Source organism: Helianthus annuus, chromosome 16 (genome assembly GCF_002127325.2).
Source record: "Helianthus annuus cultivar XRQ/B chromosome 16, HanXRQr2.0-SUNRISE, whole genome shotgun sequence".
NCBI classification, from domain to species: domain Eukaryota; kingdom Viridiplantae; phylum Streptophyta; class Magnoliopsida; order Asterales; family Asteraceae; genus Helianthus; species Helianthus annuus.
This window is the reverse complement of record NC_035448.2, coordinates 202310987-202335906: the sequence shown is the minus strand read 5'-3', so window position 1 is coordinate 202335906 and position 24920 is coordinate 202310987. Positions and strand designations below refer to the sequence as shown.

Sequence of the window (24920 nt, the reverse complement as noted above, 5' to 3'; positions counted from 1 at the left end):
TAAAAAAATATTTAAACCCTATAAAATGGAACGGGCTTTGATAATTCTAAGTTTTAAGGCATAAAACTAGAGCAAGAACTCCGGGGCTTAACCATAGGTAAAGACGGTGTTAGGGTCAGAACACGAATCACACGAACATTAGAACAATCTGCAGCAAGTACACACACTCACACACTCTAAATCACAAGAACAAGAACACAAGATTTATAGTGGTTCGGTCTAATCTGATCTACATCCACTCTCTATAACTAGTTCTTCTTTGTATTAGGTGCTCAAAAGTTACAGTACATGAATGAGAAGTATTTATAGGGGATACAATTAGGGTTGTTGACTTTAAGGTATAGTAACAAACAAACCTCAGCTCTAGACAAAAACTTCGCAATCCACATCTGGGTTATCAGTTGCCACAACCCAGACGAGTTATCTGGGTATTTGGGTTATTAGTTGTAGCTAAGGCATAACCCAGACGAATTATCTGGTCATCTGGGTTATCAGTTGCTTCTGAGGCATAACCCAGACGTTGTCATCTGAGTTATCTGTTGCTTTGACACTTTCTAGTCAAATCCTCCACAACCCAACAATCTCCCACTTGGAGGCTTTGACGACTTCAAACTGCACTCCATGCAACTTCATATTCATAAGTATCTCTGTAAACTCAACATCTTTACTAGTTGTGGGCTGCCTTCTCATCAATTAACCTGAAGGCTCATTGAAGCTCCCACTGAGCTTCAACTCATCAGTCACTACTCGTGACTCGTTCTCTATCCCTATCGGCTCCCACTGACACGAACTGTCCGATCCTGGAACATTCTGAGAACAAACACTCTCCGAATAAAGCAGATAATCAACTGGATAGACTTTGACAACTAGAATACTGGTTCTCTTAACCCACTGTCATCTGGTAACTCTGACTGAAGCACAACCCGTGCTCCCACTGCCACGAATGCCCCTGACTGGTTTTACTGAACCTTTTCTAGCACGTTCAACCTGAATCTGACCTGTGACTTTGGGTTTGCCATCTGCAAAGCAAACCTTCTTCTGCCCACGAGATTCTGTGAACCGGATCTTGGTCTTCTTCTGAACTTGGATAACCTCTCCCTCAGGCGGTACACTGACCATGTACAATGAGCCCCTCTTCTTGCGACGCACAACTACTAAATTTCCCTTGATTACCTTCCACTGCCACTACCGAACTTAACCTCGTGACCCTGATCATCTAGCTGCCCGACTGAAATAAGCATTTTCTTCAAGCCTGGAATGACTCTCACGTCTCTAAAGTCCAAGTAGATCCGACTAAAGTAACTAAGTCAATATCACCCATGCCTGTGACATCTAGGACTTCATCATTTGCAAGTCGTACCTTACCAAAATCCCCAATTTTAAGATTCCGTAGTGCTTTACTGTTGTGGGTAGCTTGAAATGAAGCACCGGAATCCATAACCAAGGAATCCACACTGCTCTCCACATTACAGATCAAAACTTCATCATCTGAGTGGTCTACTGCGGCGTTAACTTCTTTCTTGTCGTTTGGACATTGATTCCTGAAATGTCCAACCTTTTTATAGTTCCAACAGGTCACATCATTTCGAGCCCTGGACTGACTCCTCTTTCTGTTCTTACTGCCACTACTTCTGTTATTCTTCCTACCTCTGCCAACATGCATTAAATCACCCGATCCACCTGAATTTCTTCTTCTGACATCTTCATTTATCAACATCTTTTTAAATGTTTCGTTATATGCATCTGAATAGTTACATAGACATAAGTTATATTCATTGATTAATTATGTTTAGATGCGAACATATTAAACGATACTAACAGGATCTATTATACATCTAGAGTTTCTTTAAAATGGAATCACAATATCGACAAATTTAACTATAATTCATTCACCTATTAACACATGCAAACAACATCAATGATTCTAACAAGATCTACTATACATCTATAGTTTCTTTAGAATGGAATCAGATATTTCATTCACCTATTAACACATGTAAACAATATCACATAACTTAATACAATCATCATCATCATCATCCTACCAATAGCAAAGCTAAGATAGGGTCTGAGAAGGGTAAGATGTATACAGCTTTACCTCTATCCCATAGAAATAGAGAGGCTACTTCTAGTGAGACCCACGCCTCGATAGTAGTTTTACATCAAGCCTTGAACATAAGGCACATAACACTCAGCAATTTGGACAAAAGCCGATTAGTGCATTTACCCCTTTGTCTTCCGGCTATCAACGTCACCCCATGATGCACGATTAACCGTGCCTCGCTTTTTAACGTTATTTTCACGAAATTAGTAAAATAACGTTAAAATTAGTGCACTTTCACTTTTGCCTCCCAAGAGCCTACACATATATACATTATATGCGCATATCGCAAACGAGACATACATAACTAAATACAAACTCTATTTTTATGATTCATAAACATTCATATACGAAGCATCAAACTTAACGGGAAAATAAGTAGCAAGTCATAAATATAGAATTAATATTCAGTGGCGGACTTAGGATTTTTTTTCCTTTGGGCGTGGAATATTTTTAAAGATTTTAGGCACTTGGCAATATAAAAAAAATCGGTTTATAGCGCGTCGGATCGCATCGGGGTCGGGTCAGGTCATGTAAGACAAAAGAACATCAAACTCAAATTTATATAATCATCAAAAACACGTCAAACGTCATTACAAACGTATTTAAAATTGTGTCCTACATGTTTTTTTTTTTTTTTGAAATCTATCCAAAACAACATCTAGAGATACTAAACACTCCATAAGTTCATTACATTCTTACTCATGATTCCTATCACATATAAATCGCTCCATAAACAACACTAAACACTAAAACAAATAAACAATCATGTTCAACCATAGTTCATAGTTTTCAATTTTATTTTCAAACATTCAACCCCTAGTATTAAATGTTGATTACTTGTAACTAATCATTTAAACAAACAAAGCTATAATTAAAACAACAAAATCATTTAACTACAAGTCTAGAACAACAAAAAAAAAAAAAAAAAAAAAAACATCAACAAACATAAAAATACCAAACCCTTATACATCTGTATTTTCTCTTAATTATCACATAAAATAACAAAAAGAAATGAATAAAGAAACTATACTACTTCTATATCAGAATTCTGTCGTTATGGGTCGATCTTGCCGGAATTTTGGTTTTTCCGGCAAAAAAAGCCGTCCGATCGTCAGTAGTGGCGTCAAGTCGTTTGGGTTTTCATTGGGGCGGGATTTGAATTGGAATTGGAATGGGTGGATGTGGTTGGGTTATTTTATTTAGTTCAAATTTCTTTTGGGTTGGGTTAATAAAAATAGATTGTAGATTAAGCTTTGATTGAGTTATGTAGTTAGTTGAATAAGTGGTTAATGAATAATTATATAAATTGTGTTATATACTTATATATTGAATAATCATCAGTATTTATTTTTTTTTTAGAAAGTCATAATATTTTCTTTCCTAAGTGAGGCGGCTGAAAATTTTTAAGGGGTGCAGGTGAAAATTTGCAAAGGGTGCTGTTGTAATTTCCGGTAAAAAATAACACAAAAAAATATTTTTTAAGGGGTGCGTTCGCTCACCCACAGCTTGAAGTGGGTACGCCCCCGTTAATATTTCTGCCTCGTTCCTTGGGCCGACCAGCAGCCAAAGGTGCTGCCATCGAACCGCCCAACCCTCCTCTAAAATTGCTGACCTAGTCATCTGTTATTCATTTATTTCATTACCACACCGACTTTCTTTATGGGCCGCCTAGCTACTAGACCCAACTACAGCCAATTCCTTTTAGCTTTGCTTTCCTGCTCGTTGTGTATTACCCAGCCCAAGATCTCCAACTTAGCCCAATTAGTTTCAATTTTTTTATTTTCACACACAGCCAACTAATATCATTTTGTGAAGTTGTCAGCAATTCAATCAAACAACTTTCCTAACATTTATTTGACGATAATCCGTTTTTTATACCTCGTTGCTTTTCAAAAATTTGTTTTCATGGAATTTGATCACTTTAGCTCATTATCATCTTAAACTTCAAAAAAAAAAAAAAAAAAAAAAAAAGTAAAAGCATTATATTTTATAGTAAATAAAGGATTTCATAAATTCTTAGGTGTATATAAAATGTACCAATCATGCGACGAAGTTACTGTAAGATGGTAAAGACTGAATTGATTGTATTCCATTCAAGTTACAATATATAGAGATAAACTGGCCCGATGGGCTCAATAATAAAACGCTAAATATCAGACTAGAAAACAACAATAAACATAAACAAACAATTATCAAAACTAGTTTCGATCTCGGTCCTTGACTTGTAGTCTAAACTTCTGCCAAACTCCTAGCAAACTTCAATCCATAATCTTCAATGACATTCCACAATTTTAAGTGATTCTGTAAATTTACAACAATCATCCAAAGCGGCAGCGGCGAGTAGCAGATCGTAATTCTGTAGGCGGCACGGAGAGAGACCGTAGTCTAATGAGCAGCAGCGTGCAAGACCCCAAAAATACTAAATTCAGTTATCAGGTTTATAATGATATTTGACATGATGTGTTATAACTAGGAATGTTCTATCCTAGTTAAAGATTTGCTATCTACTAGTGGAAATAAATGGGTTTAAACCAAATAACATAAGTGTGGTAACTAGAAATATTTAACCTAGTTAACTAAAAGAGTGAATGGTGCCTTAATCTTAATAAAACCAAACCAGAGGGGCTAAAAGGGTTATGGAGAAAAAATGTGGGTATTAAAATATGAAAGCACAAAACACACACGCAAGAGTGTATGTGTCGTGATTTAGAGAGAGAAGGGGAGAAATCCCTTAATACCTTCAAACACAAAATCTTGAAATCAATGATGGAATCAAAGTTGGTTTTGTTAAATGTTTGTAGGATTGAATCACACAACATCAACTAAGCCTAAGGTATGCTACAATTTAACTTTTGATAGGTTTTCTAGTTTAGAAAAAACATGAATTAGAAACGTCTAGTAGAAATTGTAGCAAGATAATGTAAATTCATGTGGTATTGGTGTCTATAAACATCATACTAACTCGTATGTATGAACTACTTGAACAAATTAGGAATTTTGTTCAGTGTTCATAAGTGATTAGAAGTGGGTTTTGACATAAGAGTTAAACCCATGATTATGATGGTCAAATTGTGTATTTGCTTATAACAACTGAAATTACATGTTTATTGATTGTTACTTGAAGTATGGAATGTTGAGTTATAATGAGGTAGTAGGATGATGCCAATTTGAGCTAATAAGAATAGCTTAGGAATTACGCACATAAGGTGTTTGGTGAAATGCCCAAGTGAAAACTAGATGCTAACAAATCGTGAAAAACTTTGGTCAAGAATCCTATGAATGGTTGTTAGCAAGTATTGATAAAATAGCCTAATATGATCGCCTAAAAATGATGTCCACCAAGTGTTTTATAAATTGCCTAAATGAGTTTATTGAACTTGTTAATGCATTAGTATATGTCAATTGGCAGTATAACTTTTAAAAGTCAAACTGACTTGTAACATATTAGAATGAAAAAGATGGTATAAAAATCCAGAAGGTGATGGTCATGGTATATGATGACTAATCTAACCATCTTGCGGATATTTTATTATAGTTTGACTCTTGACAAGCTAGATGGAAGCTTGGAAAGGAACGGGTCAAGCGGGTCAAAACGCGAGAATGCATGATCGGATATAAGGTATGTAAAGCTTACACTTTCTAAAATAGAATCGCAATATATATGATGGAAGTATTTTAGTTAAGATGTGGTTAGCTGAATAAATGTTAAGAGGAGACCCCATGATGTAAACCATGAAACGGGTCAAAACGAGTCAAATTAAGATGAACAAATGTTGGTGATACATAAAAGTTAATTAAGATGAGACCCCATGGTGTAAATCAAGAAACGGGTCAAAAAGTAAAGATGAGTTTTTTGGTGTAAACACTTGCTGACGGAAACCAAAACGGGTTTGCATATTGACTTTTATAGTAGTTTGCATACAAGCATATTTGCATATATATATATATATATATATATATATATATATATATATATATATATATATATATATAGGATAAAGATCCGTTAGGAACCACCCTTTATTGCGAGAACCGCGAGAACCAATGTGAACACATGGCAAAATTGTAATTAAGTGGCATCTAATAAAAAAACACGCGCCTATTCTGTATTTCCATCCCATGTTCAAGATCATCTCTTACAATCTAGGGTTTCATTCGAGAGATTTTATACATTGACGACGGCGATCTACGACGGCGACTAATCTCTCCAATTTCACGATGGAGATTGTATACATTGACGATCGTCTCTTACAATCTAGGGTTTCATTCGAGAGATCGTCTCTTACACGCGATGTTGTTCTGTATTTCCAGCCACTGTTCACGTTCATACTGCAATAATATCGATTACAATACGAATTTTGGAGCAAAAATTTCAATTATACGACGAATTTTGGAATATCAGATGGTGAAATCGATATGACGAACGGTTTATGGTGTGTTGCTATCGATATGACAAAGACGAACTACAGATGTAATCGGGACGAATACGGGACGAAGACGAACTACTGAGAACTGTTGATGCCTGTGAACTGAGAATTGTTGATGCAATTCGAGTGTCAGACATGATTTTTGTATAAATACACCATCCTGCACATGTGCAACGGAAGACGAATATGTGAATGTTAAACAAAAAGGTTAGAAGCTATTGATTATTTAGTATTCTTTTTATTATTTTTTAGTAATTAAATCTAAGTTTATGCACAAATGAATCATTGTATTAATTTTTCTTTTGTTAATAATGTAATTGGGGTGAAGACGAACTACTGAGAACTGGTGATGCCTGAGAATTGAGAATTGTTGATGCAATTCGAGTGTCGGACGTGATTTTTTGTATAAATACACCATCTTGCACATGTGCAGCACTTTACCATTACCCTATAAATACACCATCCTGCACGTGTGCAACACTTTACCATTACCATATACTTATACGAAGTGTTGTATTCGTATTTATAATCTGATTGGTTATATACGAATATGCAAGTTACATATTCACACGACTCCAGGTTTTCATTCACAGATCTACATTTTGTTTGTTGCATTGAATCAGTTTGTGACAGAACTACATCGGTTCACAAGTGATTGTGTTACTGTGTTGTCTGTTTGCACAATCACTGACCAAGATCAAGTACATTGTTACATAAGCACGAACCCAAATCTGTTAGAATCAGTTCATTTGCATTTTAGTTCATTCGCAGAAACAAAACTTTCATCTGCTGGAATCAATTCAGTCCATTCGATGGAATCAGTTTATTCGCAGAAATTGGTTTATTCACTGTTCAAGTACATCCGCCGCATAGATTACACCATCCGCAGTATATATGTCCAGTCGCTGAACATTCCATCTGCAGAAGTTAAATCAATCTACAGATTTTAACTATATCTGCAGAATTAACGGATCGAATTTAACGGGTTTGGATTAAATTGTTTATCCGTTTCATTAACGTTCATTCGCAGTATTGCTCGTCTGCTTATTAGGAATAAGTACATCCGTAGATTAGACTTCATCGGCTCAGATTTAAGTTCATTCGCCCAAAGTTAGGATTTTGTTTAAGCTGGTTCATTCACTGAAAAACAAGTATATTCGCTGCTGATTCATTCACTGAAAATGTGTCCATTCACAAAACTGTCCATTTGCTCAAACCTGATGTCCATCCGCTGAAATATTATGCATCCGCTGAGAATTTGCTCATGCACATGTGCAACACTTTACCATTACCCTATAACTACACCATATTGCACATGTGCATCACTTTACCATTACCCTATAAATACACCATCCTGCACATGTGCAACACTTTATCATTACCATATAGCCATCACCAATAATCTACATCCTTCACATGTCAACACGTTACCATTACCCTATCATCATCAACAATAATTTGTTCACAATATTAGTACATAATCATGCACATGTGCATCACGTCACCATTACCCTATAATCATCACCAATAATATGTTTATCATTTATACAACATTCTTACACATAACATTTACCTTATTAAATATCACTTTTTTACCACTTCATTATTCACTGTTTGACATTCTTTTTATATTCAGGAACATTCAGGAACATTCATACACAACTAAGCTGCCACCATTGCTACTAGAATTCCGGACAGATGAAACAGATTCTTGTTCCGATGATGCTAATGATATTGATGAAGATGATGAAGATAATGATACTGATGAAGATATTTATGATGACTATGAAGACCCTACATACATAAATGTACATGAACAACCCCTTATATGTTCATCCAGACGTCATAATGCAACCAACCATCCTAAATTTGATTAAGTTCGTCGTCAAATATCGATCATTTTGTTTTTATTGTTTGTTTTACATTTAGTCTGAACGGTTTACATTCAAGTTGAAACACTCGTCTACGTTGAACTTGTTTACATTTAATTTGAAACGACTGCGTTCAATTTGATTATGTTGAATTATTGTTTACATTTAATTTAACCTGTTTACATTCAATTTGACCTACATGTTTATGTTGAACTACTCGATTAAACACCATTTAAACTATGTATTATGATATTATGATTACAAATTTCCGATGTTTATGATTGAATGGATGATGTTGTTTTATCACTCAATTATTAAACAAAATCGTATGTACTTTAATTCCTAAACACCTAACATGTATTATTATTCTAAATAATGCAATTGTGCATATGACATACCACTTTAACATAACCTATACCAGTTCATTTCCATATACATTACCATCTGTGGATATATTACTAACATGCATACCAATTTCAAATTATGCACATGTGCATACAAAAACCTCTCTAACATACCAAATGTATAAACATATTACACATATGCATACATTTTCAAATTATGCACATGTGCATTGAATAACCTTCATAACATACCAAACAACCTATTACATCATCATCTACATTACCATCCATGGATATACTACCAACGTGTATACCAATTTCAAATTATGCACATGTGCATCCAAAAACCTTCATACCATACCAAACACGTAAATAAATTACCAATATGTATACATTTTCAAATTATGCACATGTGCATTCAATAACCTCATACGATACCAAACAACATAGTACATCATCAACTGACCAATATAACTAAACCAACAACCACCATCTAAAATTAACCAAAACTATGCATATGTACATACATCATCTTTCAAAACACAAACTTGTTTGTATCATAATACCACTCAATATCACCGTCAATGCCAACAAAACAAAAACACGAAATATTGTTTCCACCAACCACCTACCTACAACACTCCTAGTGATTACTCAAATACTCATTTTTATCTTCTTCCCATTTGTTCAACCTCCTCCAATAGTCCTCCTGCTTTGTTGATTCTTCCTCTAAACTTTTTCCTAGATTCTTCATCCGTCAGCCCGTGTATGGTATCCTTTGCCAAATTTATAACACGTGTAAAAAAAAACAGAAACACACGTTATATAATTTTCATACATAATTTTGCACATGTGCAGATTCAACTTTATATTAACACAACTTTACAACACATACCATTAATGTTGTTGTCCACCATATCGTCATTATTCTCATGTCTCCTATTTAATGTTGACTTTTCAACCTTCTTTTTCTTGACCACATACATTTCACTGTCATCTTTTCCCAATGTTTCATTATTCTTCCGCTTACTTGTCCTCTTTTGTATATATTTTCCTGTATCTACATCTGCATATTTACTTGCCTTCCTTGTATGTCTTTTCCTATATCTACATCTGCATATGGTATAAAATATTTGTTTAAATGAATGGCAACATCATTTAACATAAAAACTAAAAAATAATGAACATGTGCATCTCTACCCAATCGCATCAAATACACATGTGCATAATCTATACATCACACCAAAATACAACTAAATACCTTATTCAATGTCACCTGCATCAATATTAACTACTTTATTCACATGTTATTGCACACTATGCACATGTGCATATTGATTTATTATTACAATCAACGTTCATCGTTTACACTTTTGTCACCAAAAACACATAACAACATAGTTCGAATCACAAACATACTCTGAACCAGGAACAGGTTCATAAGTTGGTATGTCAACTTCAAGAACCACGTGACCCTCTGGATTGTTCTGCAACCATTCACCTTCATATCTGCAATCATCCCATAATATGCACATACATATCAACCTCAAGGATCAGTCAATCAAACACTCAAACCCATTGTATTAATACAACTTCCAATAAGACAATAAAACACACAACGTAACCGTACCAAACACTCAAACACATTGTATTAACATAACTTCTAATAAGACAATAAAACACACAACGTAACCGAACCTGACCAGCCATTGTTTAGCTTCATACACACCTTTCCTATGAGCCAAATCATCCCAACATGTACCTTCATACCTAATAACAATAACACAAATAAAACTCATAAACTTAACTTCCACAAATGAATAACTTTCAACTTAGGCAGTGTTCGTTCTCACGCAATTGAATGTATTCTGAACGGAATGTTGGAATGGATTCTGAACGGAATGTTGGAATAAACTCCCAACTGCATCATCGAATATTAATCAACATTTTTTACCACTTTGTTTAACCGTTGCGTAATCATCTTCCATTGCATCCGACCATTTTTTGACCCTTCATCCCTTGATTTCAAAACGTAAGTTACTTTCTTTGAATTTTTTCCATTATCAATCTACGATAATAAAAAAACAAAAAAAAAAACATAGGGTTAACAAACATACAATCTCAATGAATATGTGCATTAACATTAACTTTATCATTACTATATACACTATGCACATGTGCATCAACATAAATTACATTGTTAACATATTCTGGAAAACTATGCACATGTGCATAACTATGCACATGTACAACAACATGAATGACCTTATTTATATATTCTGGCAAATTATGCACATGTGCCTAACTGCACGTTTGCATTCATATGACTGACCTAATTGAAATAATCTGGCAAAATATCCATTTGTGTATAACTATGCACATATGCATTAACATGATTGAGTTTATCAACAGGTTTGCTTCGATAAAAAAATAATATACAAAACAAAGGTTATTTTTTCAATTTTTTACCTCTTTGTTTAACTGTCGCGTGATCATCTTCCATTGCATGTCGCATAAGCATCTTCCATTGCATCCGACATTTTTTTGACCCTTCATCCATTGACTTCAAAACAAAAGTTACTTTCTTCGATTTTTTCCTATTGTTGATATCCAATAATATACAAAAAAAAATAATAAAATAATAAAAAATAAGATCAATAAACATAAATTATCAATAAATATGTGCATTAACATTAACTTTATCATCACCATATACACAATGCACATGTGCATAAACATAAACGACCTTGTTAACAACATATGCATCAACTTTATCATCACTACGTTAACTATGCACATGTGCATCAACATAAACGACCTTGTTAACAATCTATACATCAGCTTTATCATCACCATATTAATTATGCACATGTGTATAACTATGTGCACATGTGCATTAACATGACTGACAGTATCAACAGGTAATGTTTGGTTCAATAGAATAACCTAACCATTATCAACTCAAATTCGGTATTACCACCAAATATAATTAAAATTATTCAGTAACAAAACCTACATACAAAAAAAACACACATACCTACCACATTACAAGTCGGTGTATCACAACAATTACCCCGAATCCCTAAAACATCATATACATCAAACCATTTTCGCTAATGTAGGTATGAAACTACAATTTAATCGTCATATTAAAATATAAAGGATCTGAATCGACAATTAATCATCATGTTAACATATGAAAGTGCAAAAACAAATTGTATAAACTTACGAATTCACATAACTGTGTAGCATCATGTTACGATGAATCCATTTGATGTTTGTTCTTCAGTTTCTTCTTATTTGCGCCAGTTTCTCCTTATTTGTGCCGAAATCTTCAATGATTCTGTTATTATTGCCCTAATTTCGGATACATGATGGATGATTCTTTTCTTATAGCCCTAATTTGAATATACGATGGATACATGATGAATTATACGATCGATACGACGAATTTTGGGGGATTTGGAGTGTGCATTATAAGATCGATATGATGAATTTTAGGGGATTTGGAGTGTGACGTGAATTGAGATGATGAATTGTGTAGAAACTGATGGATCTGGACATGAAGTGAATAAAAAAAGAGGATTTAGTTGTTGTTTGAAGTCCATAAAAAGGAGGAGTGGCAGCTGTTATGGATTTTATTATGTATTTACACAATTGCCCCATGTTCACATTGGTTCTCGCGGTTCTCGCAATAAGAGTGGTTCTCGCATGAACCCCACCCTATATATATATATATATATATATATATATATATATATATATATATATATATATATATATATATATATATATATATATATATATATAGGGTAAGGATTTAGAGAGAACGCTGGAAAGTGTGAGAACGGTGAGAACGATTATGGATCGTCAGATCAAAACAATCTATGGACTAGATGGCGCGGTTGCGTTTTCGTAAATAACATAAACTTTTTAAAGGGGGCGCGCTTCATTAAGGGTAAAAGGGTCTTTTGACTTCACGAATAAAACGCTATTAAAATCCCCGCCGTAACACACATAGCACACTTCATCCTAATCTAAAGGCCATTAGATATAAAACGCCAAACTTTGTTTTTAACCAATAAAGCTGAAAAAACAGTACTAAAACGACGGAACTTAATTACTAGCATTTACTATAATAAAAATCGCTCCTAAAATACGCGCCAAAAACTTCCTATATAAACAACCTCTCAGACCTTCTAAAATTCACACCAAAATCCCAAACGCCATATTTTCCTCTATACCATTCATCTTAGAAACCCCAAATAACTCCGAATATCGAAGATTCCAATTCGTGTTTCTTTGATATACACTATTTCCTCAATATAAATGCCAAAACATACAAAAACCACAAAAATTCAAAAACGCCATTTCATGGAGATTCAGTTTTGTTCTCAATAAAGTTTAGATAAACAAGATGGACAAACTGAGAAAGAATGGAAAAAAATGATGTATAAAAATGATGTAAAACGCCAAACTGAGACCTGTATGTGTTCTATAGGAATGAAATATACAAAACGCCAAACTATTCTACAGTGGCTCTCGAAGACCATCTATGTGTGTTCTATAAGAATGAAAAATACAAAACGCCAGACTACTCTTTACTAGCACTCCAAGACCTTGTCGATATTCTCTTAGTTACAGCCTGTTTGCATGTCGATGCATAGTGTCCCTATGCTTTGCAGTTCTGACACTGTCTTTCTTTGGCCCCGGGTTTCGACTTTGATTTCTTTTTCTCGATTGCTATCTCCTGTTTAGATTTCAGGCGCTTCCGAGAACCAGAACCTTTGGATTTATATCCAACAGGGACTCTTATTGGATTCTTGTCATTTTTGTATTGACCAGTTATCTCGGCAAATCTATCCGTAGTACTAGCGGGAGGAGCAACAATCTGCATATCTTGAACCTTCTTCATATAAGATTGAACATGATCCTTGTATAAGGATAGCTCCTCTTTATTACCAGATAAGATAAACGGTTCAAAGTATATTCCGTTGAAAAAATAAAATCTCGCATCATACTTTGCACATCGGGGTCAAGTTCGGTCATGTATTCCCGACTAATTGAGAATTGGGGAGAACAATTTGGGGAAGCCTCTTTGTGCCATCTATTCAGAATGTACTGTTTTGGAAATTCCCTTATGTCCATAATTCTCAAAACATAGAATATATGTCTACATAGCAAACCAAACTGTTCAAAACGCCTGCATGAGCAACTGCATGTGCAATCAGACTTACGGAACATTACCTGAAAAACGCCAAAAACAATATCTCAATAACGCCATGCAGAGAATGTTTGTCAAAAAAAATTAAAAAAACACATTGGATATGAAAAAACGCCATTAACAGAAAACGCCATATAAAAACAAAACGCCATTGTTTACCTCAAATAAGGATGTACAAGCCTGTTAGAAGTCATTTACGTAAAACTTAACAAACCCATCAGGCTGATCTTCATAACGTTGATTTATGCAATCCGCAATTCTAATTAGCTCAGCTTGAACGTCACAAAAAATATTTTTGTGTATATGTCAACAGCTTGGCCTTCCAACAATTGGTAATTACTCTTCAACTGGGGTCGTTTGTATCGAGATTCTTGATCATTTTTCCGGTGTGTGTGACGCTGTGCTTCTATTGCAGTTTCATAATGAGTCATGAACTCAACAAGAGTAGCTTTCGAATTGCACACTTAACCAAAAAAATGATTCTCACTCTCCGACCTCGATGTCGGTCGTATAAGACCCGACATCTCTTCCATTCTATAGTATGAAGTGATCCAAGATTCCCTGAGTGCAAAAATATCAGATAGCCAGTCATTATCTGCTAAATTGAACTCTGCGATAACTGCTTCCCATTCTGATTCAAACTCTTCAGGTGTGAGAATATCCATCCACACAACACCACAAATACGTTCTTTAAAATTGGTGGAATTGCATAGCCTAACACCAACCTATGTATAACACGAAAACGCCATGCATAAAAAAAACGTATAAAATTACACAAAGATAAACCTTAATTAAAAAAAAAACATCAACAAGCTACAAAACGCCATGTATTTCAAAACGCAGTGTATACTAAAACGCAAAAGGTAAAAATAAGCATACCATCCTTCAGAGAAAGTTTATGCATCACATGCCACATGCATAACCGATTCCTCGTGTCAACAAATACAATAGAAATAGCCTTCTTCATTGATGGATCTTGGTCAGTGACGACAAATTTTGGTTGAGAACCAACAGCTTTTAGAAAAACTCTCAACAACCAAATATACGTATCAGCAGTTTCCGACGCCAATAATGCTGCACCAAATGTAACATTGCAGTGATGATTGTCTATACCGGTACAAACACCATAGAGTATCTGCATATGAAAACGCCATGAGAAACTGAAACAATAATAAAACGCCATTGCATGTAAGTTTATAAAACGCCATTGCATGTAAACTAATAAAACGCCATATCATGTAAACTAATAAAAATGCCATTGCATGTAAATTCATAAAACGCCAAAAACAGAAGAAGTTGAATAATAAAATATTACTTGTTGGAACGATACGTGGCGTCAAACGAAATCACATCACCAAACACATGGTAATTTCGTTTGGCTTGATCATCATACCAAAAAAGTCCCTTCAAACGATTCTCTTAGTCTGTGAAGCAATCATACGAGAAATTAGTCTAAGAATGTGTTGTTTTTCATTCAAATGTCTCACAACCATATCGGCGTCATATTCCCCTATAAACAAGTTAATTTGCCTCTTATAGTTCTTAAATTCAACTTTACTTACACCCACATCTTCAAAACTGCCAAAACAAGTCTTCATAACATTAAACGCCTTCACGGGACCCACATTCAGCTTAGACATGCCGTGTATAACATGCTTCTGGAGCTGAGTGAGGTGTTGTTCAGTTGGAAGAAAATGCTTATCAGGACGCTCAACAAGATAATGGTTGTGCTCCTCGACAAACTTATACACCTTCCATGATCCATCCTCAAAAGTTACACCTAACAGTGCACCACAATCAGTCCTCTTTGAAAAGTTGGATCGCACTAATCGCTCCTTTTGATTGGGGTCCAACGTATCAACCTTCTTGTCCTTATATAACCCAGATCTCGTACACAAGTAATACTTAATATGTAACACACCTTTAGAGTTTGTCTTTGTAGTACCTTTCCTGACTGAAAACCCACACTCCTTGGCATACTTGACATTCATTGAATAACAATCGTCGAGGCTTGAGAATCCATTGTGGGCTTTATTTCTTCACTGACGTCAGGAATGATAAATGGTAATCCAGTTTTGGGGCAAAGTCTTTGACTCGAGGAAGCAACTTCGTCTGAGAAAACACAGTGAGGAACAGAAAAATCAGAAAAACGCCATTAAAAATAGAAAATGTCTCGTAATAACATTTTAGATTGAAACACCATTAATTGAATAATAAACAAGACATATTAAACACATAATTTAAAAATGACATGATGAAAACGCCATGAGATGAATAACTAACAAAATATAACATCATAATGAAAACGCCATAATTAATAAAACTGATGTTTACACAAATTAACAAATAGTAATAACTGATGTTTACAAATAATACAAAATAACATTCAAAACTAATCAAATAGATGTAAAATGCCAACGATCGTAAAATCATAAGAAAAATACTAGATCAAAAATGACAATTAAAATTAATATTGAAAACTCCAATTATCAGTTCTTAGTAATTGTTTAAATACCAATTAAAACGCGATTAAATTGCATAATTGAATAACACCATTGAAAACCATACAACACATTATAAAAAAACAATGAAACAAGCATAAAAGAACAAAACGCCATATCTGTTGCATGATTTGCTGAAACAAAAATAGAAAACACCAACGAATTTTACTTTGTCGAACAGAATCCACGTTAGACGCCATAGATATAAGAAAGCTTGCAAAGGAGGTAACAACTAACAAGAAATCTTTGGAGTTTTAATTTGAAAGAGATTTATAACGCGAATAAGGAGGGAACGTATAAAAGGCCAATCGTACCCCCGCATAACAATTAGCGCCCCCTGTCACGTGTTGGACCAGGATCCGTTCTTACCGTTCTCACACTTTTCACTGTTCTCTCCTGATCCCGTTTATATATATATATATATATATATATATATATATATATATATATATATATATATATATATATATATATATATATATATTCGTCCGCCTATTCTTTCTAGTCGAGCCTCCTGGTCTGTCATTATACCCTGAGAGGTAGAAAGAATTCCAACTCCCATCCCGTCTAAACTCCTAGGAATTCTTTGATAGTTAGAATAGATTCGCAAACCCGGCCGACTGAACCGTTTTAAATTTAAAAGATTTCGATAAGTCCTTTTCCTATTCCTTCTATGTCGTTGAGTTAAAACCAAAAAAATCTTTGTGGTTTTCTTGATGTTTTTTCACATTTTCGATAAAACCCTCTCATAAAAGTATTTTAACAATTTTGGCTGATATTAGTAGATGCTAGTCGAACCACGCTTTTTCTATACATATCGGCATTTCGTATGTGTGTGTGTATATATATATAAAAGAAAAGGATCCGTTAAGAACCACCCTTTATCGCAAGAACCGCGAGAACCAATGTGAACACAACCAAAAATACCTAAAAAAATCTAAAAAAACACACAATTTTTTGAATAATTTTTAATAAAATTCGCTACTTTTCGTCAATATTTTTTTAAAAAAAAATTTTTTTTTGGAGACTAAAACTCGTGATTTTTATTAAGATTAAATTTTGTGTGTTATTTAGATTTTTTTTAGGTTTTTTGGGGTTTGGCTTTTAGCATTTAGCGGGGGGGGGGGGGGGGGGGGGGGCTCGGTTTTTTAGGTCTTTGAGAGGTTTAGCTTTATAGTTTAGTTTTTAGCATTTAGCTTGGGGGAGGGGGTTAGTTTTTTTTTTTAAGTTTTTAGGGGTGTGGTGTAACAACCCGACTTTTCGGATCGTTACCCGTTAGCTTTTGCTTCGATTTGTAATCGTCTTGTATTCCGAGATTCGATATAAATAAAGGGTTATGTTATACTAAATACATTTTCATCACACCGCATGTAACACCCCAAAATATGTAATTTATTATATTATTCTAAATGCCTAGTTATGTATTGTCAACAAAGTTAGATGAATATGTTAAAAATTCAATAAGTGGGATAGTTTATGTGATAATAGATAACAATAATAAATAGAGGGACTAAACTTGTGAAAAAGGATGGAAGTTTTAATAAAAACAAATAAATAAAGAAAAAAAACACAAACACACACTCTGGTGTGTTTGTGTGGACCGATCAGAGCAAGGGGGCCAAGGAGACAAACCCTAACATCATGAAATTCTCAAAATCAAAAGGGAATTAAGAGCCTAAATGGATGCATGAACTCAAAATTCGAATAATTTGAGCTTGTTCAACGATTGGTAAGTAGGAATTTTTTATTTGAATGATTTGTAGGAAGTGGGTTTTAACCCAATCATGAAATTATGTGGAAATCTCATGTAATTGAGAGTTAGGGTTTCATAGTAGTCGAAATTATTGTTGATTTCAGATTTGTTTGAATGATTTAAGCTTTATACCCAATTGTTGTGAAAGTGTGATGAACATGATGATTAAAGAAAAGCTAGTAGGTGAAAATTGCTACATGATCTTGAATAGAGATAGAGAAATTTAGTTAAGATGGTGTAGGATGAAAGAAAGCTATGAACTTGATTGATTCTTGTTAGATTAGAAGGTGAACAAGTAGAATTATGCTATGAATACTTGTACCTTGTGCTTTGTTGATGTTGTGCACACCAAGTGTTTGATGAAATGCCTTAATAAAGATTTCAGCCATGTTAGTCATAAACGCTATGTGTTTTGAATGTGTTTATGATGTAAATGTAGATTACATGATGTCTTGCCAAGTAGGGTATATAGACGAGTATGAGATATAAATTCTGAGTATGAATGGTATTGTTTAGGTATAAAGGAAGAAATTTCAAGTCAAGCAAAGCAACAAGGGAATCAAGATCGAGGTACGCTACTTGTACAATTCATGATTTTATTATATTGTTGTGTTTAACATTAGATGTGTCGAATTGAATCATGTATGAAAGTAGTATTTGTGTGGACCCTTTTTATGAACGGGTCGAAGGATGAGAATGCAAGAATAGAAAGAATGGTATGAAGTTCCATTTTTAACATATTAGTGCGAAAGAACGAAAGTATGTAGTAATTTTACAAGTTTACGGATGTCATAATGGTTACAAGTCGGTAAGTTGAATTCTTGAATTAAAGGAAAGAATTTTAAGGCTAATAAGTTTACTTTGTTGTGGCGATGTAGGTAAATCTCAAGTTTAGCTTTCAAGCTTCGCCCGGTTCGAACGCACTTCAAGGCCCGTCCCATGTTCCGCTACTTTTGTAAAGAAGGCAATGTTTAATACTTTGGTCGCTTTGTTTATATCTAGTAGTTAAAAAACTTAGTTCTTGTTATGTATTTTGAACATAATGATTCTCGTAGGTGTGTCAAGGTCGTTTGATGGTATACATTATGTCTTTTGAAAAGTGTTGTGTTAAACATATATTTTGAATGTGAAAAACAGGGGACCGATCGTTTTACGAACGGGTCATGCCCAAATTTCGTTAGAATAAGCATGTCACTATTTAGATAATTTAAAAGAAAAAAATTTGGGCGTTACACCGCACCACTGTACGATTAAACGCTTTATATTCGCAAACGCTTACGCAACACGAATTACAGAGAATTATGCTATTTAAATTACCAAGTGTGTTTGTTTGTTCGGTAACCACTCACGCCTTCGCATACACTTATCATGACTAACACGCTAAATTGCAAACGCTGTTATTAGTAGTAGTAATGTTATGCTGTGTGTTATTATGTGTCTTACTTGTATGTGCTTTATTTGTCATGGTTACACTTGCAAAAGCTAACCAACTAAACTCAACGCTACTCGCACATCTCGATACTATCACTCTAAAAACGCAACGCAACTCGAAACTTGATGTTACGCTAAAATACCTAAAGTACCAATACTAACTAACGCAACAAAATGCATTAAACGAGCATCCTACACGCGAAACGAGGAAAAGGTTGCACAAAACAGCACCTTCGAACGAAGCTAGCTGGCCTCGTACGAAGGCAGCTACTTCGAACGAAGGCATTCTGTTCGAACCAAGCTCCTCTATAAATACTCCCTCACCCCTCATTCATTCTCACTTGCTGATTTCATATCGAAACATGTTGAATTGATGTCCAACCGTTTTCAAGTAAGATTTAACAGTTTTATTCAATTATACAACGTTTTCCACTTCGATTTCCACACGAATCACTTCGATTTTATCAAAACATCAAGGTTTTCATCTAGAACTTCATCTTATTCACACTTAAACTTCTTCTTTTCTTCATAAATTCCCGTTTTTACAAAAAACTCTTCATCTTTTTCATCAAAACTTCTTCTTTCATCACTGATTTACACTTAACCGAGTGTATTGGGACTAACTTCGGTTTCCCTAGAAATCTGTTGGTTTCACACTCACCAAGTGTTAAGTCTAAGTGAAAACCTTTCAAAACTTTCTTAAACTTGATTTTTCCACCAAAACCAGACGAAAAAACGACATGTATCTCGTTCACTGAATAGTGGAACGAGGTAGTGTCGAAACCAGCTTGAAAAAGACTCGGAAACACATCCGATTCAGGCGAAAACACAACATCGAATGCCAAAAACAGCCTCGTTTGTGAACTGGACTGTTTTGTGCGAAGCCAGCTTCGTACGAAGGCACATGGCCTCGTACGAAGGCACTGGTTTTACACCTAACAGCCCGATTCCCACTCGTGACATAATCAAAGACCTCTCCGACTTTAAGTTTAATCAGTAGCTTAAGGTTGGAGGGATGAACACTCGATTTCCCGAAGACAAACGTGAAGACACTCGATTTTGGACAACGAAAGCCCCACGTGCATGAAGACCCACCTTCGTACGAAGGCACACCTTCGTATGAAGCCATCAACTTCGTACGAAGCTTCTGTTTCCCACCGAAACTCTGATTTTCGACCGTTTCAGCACTTTGGAGGACTCACGCTTCTGTTCCCGTACGCAGGTTGATCTGGCGCTCCCTTCAATCCATTGAGGATCGTGTTTCTTGATTAGTACATGCTCTATGAGTATACTCGAACCCGTTTTCGTTTAACGCACTTTTGGGTGTTATATACGTTCTCTATCAAAACACAACACTCAACGCAAACACTTTATAAACGCTAACCACTCCCACATGCCATACGTGATTTGTTGAATGCTTGTTACTATGCTTACACAATGTTATACCAGACCGCCTTTAGCAACGATAGTACTATAGTTTAGACTCAGCACCTGTTGTGACAGGGTTTCCTAAGGATCACATTACTTTACTTCACGTGTTTGCTTCAGTGAATATGTGTCGCGCATACTCTACATCGCAGTAACGTGGTTAGGTTGTATCATTGTTGGTAGTTACATGCTTTGCCTGTTACGTGTTATATGCTGGTTATGCGTAAACGCTTTTATACTATATCTATGCAAACTTGTGTACTCACCTTTACTTTATGTATTGACTTTTATTTTAACGTATGTGATAGGTTGATGGTCTGTTTGCTACAATGGATTAGGAAGTCTAGTAACCCGCAAATAAAAATCTAGGTTCGGATCATGTTTTGTTTATGAGAACTCGCTATCTGTAATAACTGTTTGTTGGATATTTGTTCATTAGTATGAGATGGTGAACCTTAAAAATATTGGTAATGAATAGTTGTTATGGATTCTCTTGAGCAATCTGATTCGCCTAGTGCCGCGCCCCGATGATTCTGCCATCGGCTGGTGTGTGACATATTGGTATCAGAGCCATAACTATAGGGAATTAGGTCGAGTCGTGTAGAATTGACCTAGTCTATAGTCTAAGTACCCAAAACAGACCCTTCTAAGAACCCAATTGGGGCTTCCTACGAACCCACATATTGTGATGCTCTCGTTCGAACCTACTATGTTGCACCTTCGTACGAACCCACATACTACAGCTTCGTACGAAGGAGCCTTTCCTAAAGCAAAATGCTACATGCCTTTCCTAAGGCTAACACAATACACACGTTTTGAAAACGCTCGCATAACACAACCGAGTGATTGGGTCGAGATTAGGTGTGAAAACCAAGAACTCTCGATAAGATCACTCACCCCGCGTATTTTACTCTCAGCATTAGAATCTTCGTTGAGTTAGGAGTGATATCCACATCTCAACGGGAATCTCCATCTCTATCTCGTGGTTTTCCCACGCCATTAGGAGCGAAGTTGTTAAGTTAGGGGTGAAACTCGCATCTGAATGACTTATTCCACTCCTTGCTTTTCTTTTCAAAGATCTCACCATAGTCTTGATTATTCCAATGAGCTGAGTCACGTAGTAACTGGAAGGATGCATGTCGTTCACCGTGATACGGTGAGAAGTCTATTAGACCAAAGCGTGTACTCGAACTCGTTGTGAATAGTCAAATCACTTTGGGCAGTCGATGTCTAACACCCAAGGCACTCCATCTATTTCTAGCCTGCAATCGCTGATTTTACGCGTCATCGATTTTGTTATGATTATGTGTTTTAAATTTACGATGTATGGTTTCGATTTCTCGCTTTCCGCTCTCCGCATTAGAAAACGCGCACAAATCGCACAGGCACAGCCTCCGCAACCTAAAACGCTAACTAATCGCAACAAACTAAGAACTCTCATACGCTAAACTCCTCGCTTGTGATACGCTATACTCGACGCTTATGCTACTCGCCATCTCTCGCAACTCTCGAACGCACTACGCGACCTTGAAAGATAGGTGAATACGTGCAAAATATGTAGGTGAATACGTGCAAAATATGTGTTTACGTGAATTATGTGCTCATACGTGCTTATGTGAATTATGTGTATATGTGAATATGTGCCAACGTGTTCCTGAGCTTTACGTGAGTAATAATAATGATAATAATAATAAAAAGGGTCGTCAAAACGCTAAAATTTTCAAACAAAACCCTATATAATAGGATCTCGTCTAATCCTTCGGGATGATGTCTGCTACAGAACCTACACTCGATAATGTCTTCCTTTGGCTCTCACACTCACCGAAATGTCAAGAGGAACAAAGCGGACAAACGAATCGCTTCACTTGTGGCCAAGGAAATAGCCAAGGTTATACCTCAAATTGTCAGTGAAATCAATGAGGTTAGCAGTAAATCTTCTGTTAACTCTAAGAATGAAGCGCCTAGAACTCTATTCAGCTTCAAACAATTCAAAGCCTGTGGTCCAGCAAGTTTTACTGGTGAAGATGGACCTAGTGCAATGTTTCAGTGGTTTGACTCGATCGAAGTCACCTTTCGTCAAAGCGGATGTACTGAAAGTCTCTGCACTGTTATTGCTACGGGCGTCTTCCAGTCCAGGGCACTGGATTGGTGGACCGCTGAGCACAACAGGCGTGGTAATGATGCAGCTTATGGTCTCTCATGGGAGGAGCTCAGCATGATGAAGAAATTTTGTCCTCCCCACGAAGTCCAGAAGCTGGAAAAATGAATTTTGGCACATCAAGCAAGAAGGAGGTGACAATGCTGTTCTCACCGCTCGTTTCAAACAGTTGAGCATTATTTGTCCTAGTCAGGTGGACACTCCTGATAAGACCATCAAGAAGTATATTTGCGCTCTTCCCGATTGTGTAGCTAATTTTGTTCAGGCAGCGAGACCCACTACTATCGAGGAAACCTACCAATCATAGCTGAGATCAACGACAATCGAGTCTTGGCTGGAGCTTTCAAAACCTTAACCAAGAGTCTCAATCAAGCTACTACTTCTCCCAATACCGACAATGCAGCATCTCAAGGTTCAAAGTCTAGCCGCCAGAGCTGCAAGCGAAGGAACACCAACAACAAGAACTTTGTGACTGCCGCCGCAGCACCACTCCACGCAGTCTCCGCACCGCCCAACAACCAGAATCGCCAAGTTGCTGTTACCAACGCACCGCCTGCCAAGCGTGCGTACACTGGTACTCACCCTTTGTGCCCTACAAATACCTATCATCATCCAATAGGGGTCAACTGCCGTTTCTGTGTAAACTGCAACATCTATGGGCACTTCACCACTCACCGACGCTCAGGCCGTCATCAGCAAGCTCCTCAGCCTCTTCCTGCCTCGCCAGCCCAACTTCCTGCTCCTCAGGTCAACCAAGCAGCTCCCGCCCCCGCTGTTCATGCATGAGCTTGCTACACTTATGGTGACCCAAATTAATGTCTGGCCTCTGCGCGTTGTGAAACAAGAACCGCAGCAGCAACCACCGCAGCAGCAACCACAACAAGCAGCCCGCGGAAGAACCTTCAATATCAATGTCCGCCAGGCTTAGACTGACAACAATGTTGTCAATGGTACGTTCCTTGTTAACGGTATTTATGCTTCTTGCTTATTTGATACTGGAGCCAATAACTGTTTTGTGTCGTTTGAATTCGAAAAGCTTTTAAAACGTAAACGCACTAACCTCCCAAAGACCTTCGACGTACAAGTTGCCACCGGAAGAACTGTCACCGTCCGCTCCGTTCTCCGTGATTGTACTCTTACGCTCAACAATCACGTTTTCCCGATTGATCTCATTCCTATGCAACTTGGTAGCTTTGATGTCATAGTAGGCATGGATTTTCTTCGCGAAAATCATGCAGAAGTCGTTTGCTTCGAAAAGATGATTCATTTCTCCCTCTCAAACGGTGATCAATTATGTGTTTATGGCGAAGTATCCTCGAAAGAATTGAAGCTGATGTCTTGTATCCAAGTAAGCACGTATCTCCGTAAGGAATACTTGGCTTTCTTAGCCCACATTGTAGTAGCAAAGGAGGAAAAGAAGAAGATGGAAAAGGTACTTGTGGTTCGTGATTTTCCTACTTTCTTTCCTGATGATTTACCTGGTCTACCCCTTACTCGCGATATCGACTTTTGTATCGACCTTATCCCCGATGCTAACCTTGTGGCAAAATCTCCTTATCGCCTCACACCGTCCGAAATACGTGAACTTTCTAGCCAACTCCAGGAGTTACATGATAAAGGCTTCATACGCCCTAGCACATCTCCTTGGGGCGCACCCATCCTTTTCGTGAAAAAGAAGG

General features: G+C 36.3%; 1 protein-coding gene and 1 long non-coding RNA gene across 2 annotated transcripts; one reads left to right on the top strand and one right to left on the bottom strand.

The window, feature by feature from the left end:
- Window positions 1-13418: 13418 nt before the first annotated feature.
- Window positions 13419-15961, bottom strand: LOC110920399 (protein FAR1-RELATED SEQUENCE 5-like). Its single transcript, XM_022164611.1, has 6 exons — window positions 15383-15961; window positions 14917-15105; window positions 14458-14695; window positions 13984-13993; window positions 13768-13883; window positions 13419-13699 (listed from the first exon to the last, which is right to left on the bottom strand). Exons 1-6 carry the CDS (start codon window positions 15959-15961, stop codon window positions 13419-13421), a joined length of 1413 nt encoding a protein of 470 aa, XP_022020303.1.
- Window positions 15962-18070: 2109 nt separating this feature from the next.
- LOC110918758 lies at window positions 18071-19295 on the top strand. The gene is made up of 3 exons (XR_002581537.2): window positions 18071-18200; window positions 18741-18794; window positions 19103-19295. It is a non-coding gene; the product is annotated as an uncharacterized LOC110918758 (long non-coding RNA).
- Window positions 19296-24920: the final 5625 nt, after the last annotated feature.

Coding starts and splice junctions, on each gene's coding strand:
- LOC110920399 (XM_022164611.1), bottom strand. CDS start 15,961: ATGAATGTCAAGTATGCCAAGGAGTGTGGGTTTTCAGTCAGGAAAGGT. Junction 14,696..14,916: donor TGAAGAAGGCTATTTCTATT/GTATTTGTTGAC, acceptor TGTTATACATAG/GTTGGTGTTAGGCTATGCAA. Junction 13,700..13,767: donor ACTTGACCCCGATGTGCAAA/GTATGATGCGAG, acceptor CTGGTAATAAAG/AGGAGCTATCCTTATACAAG.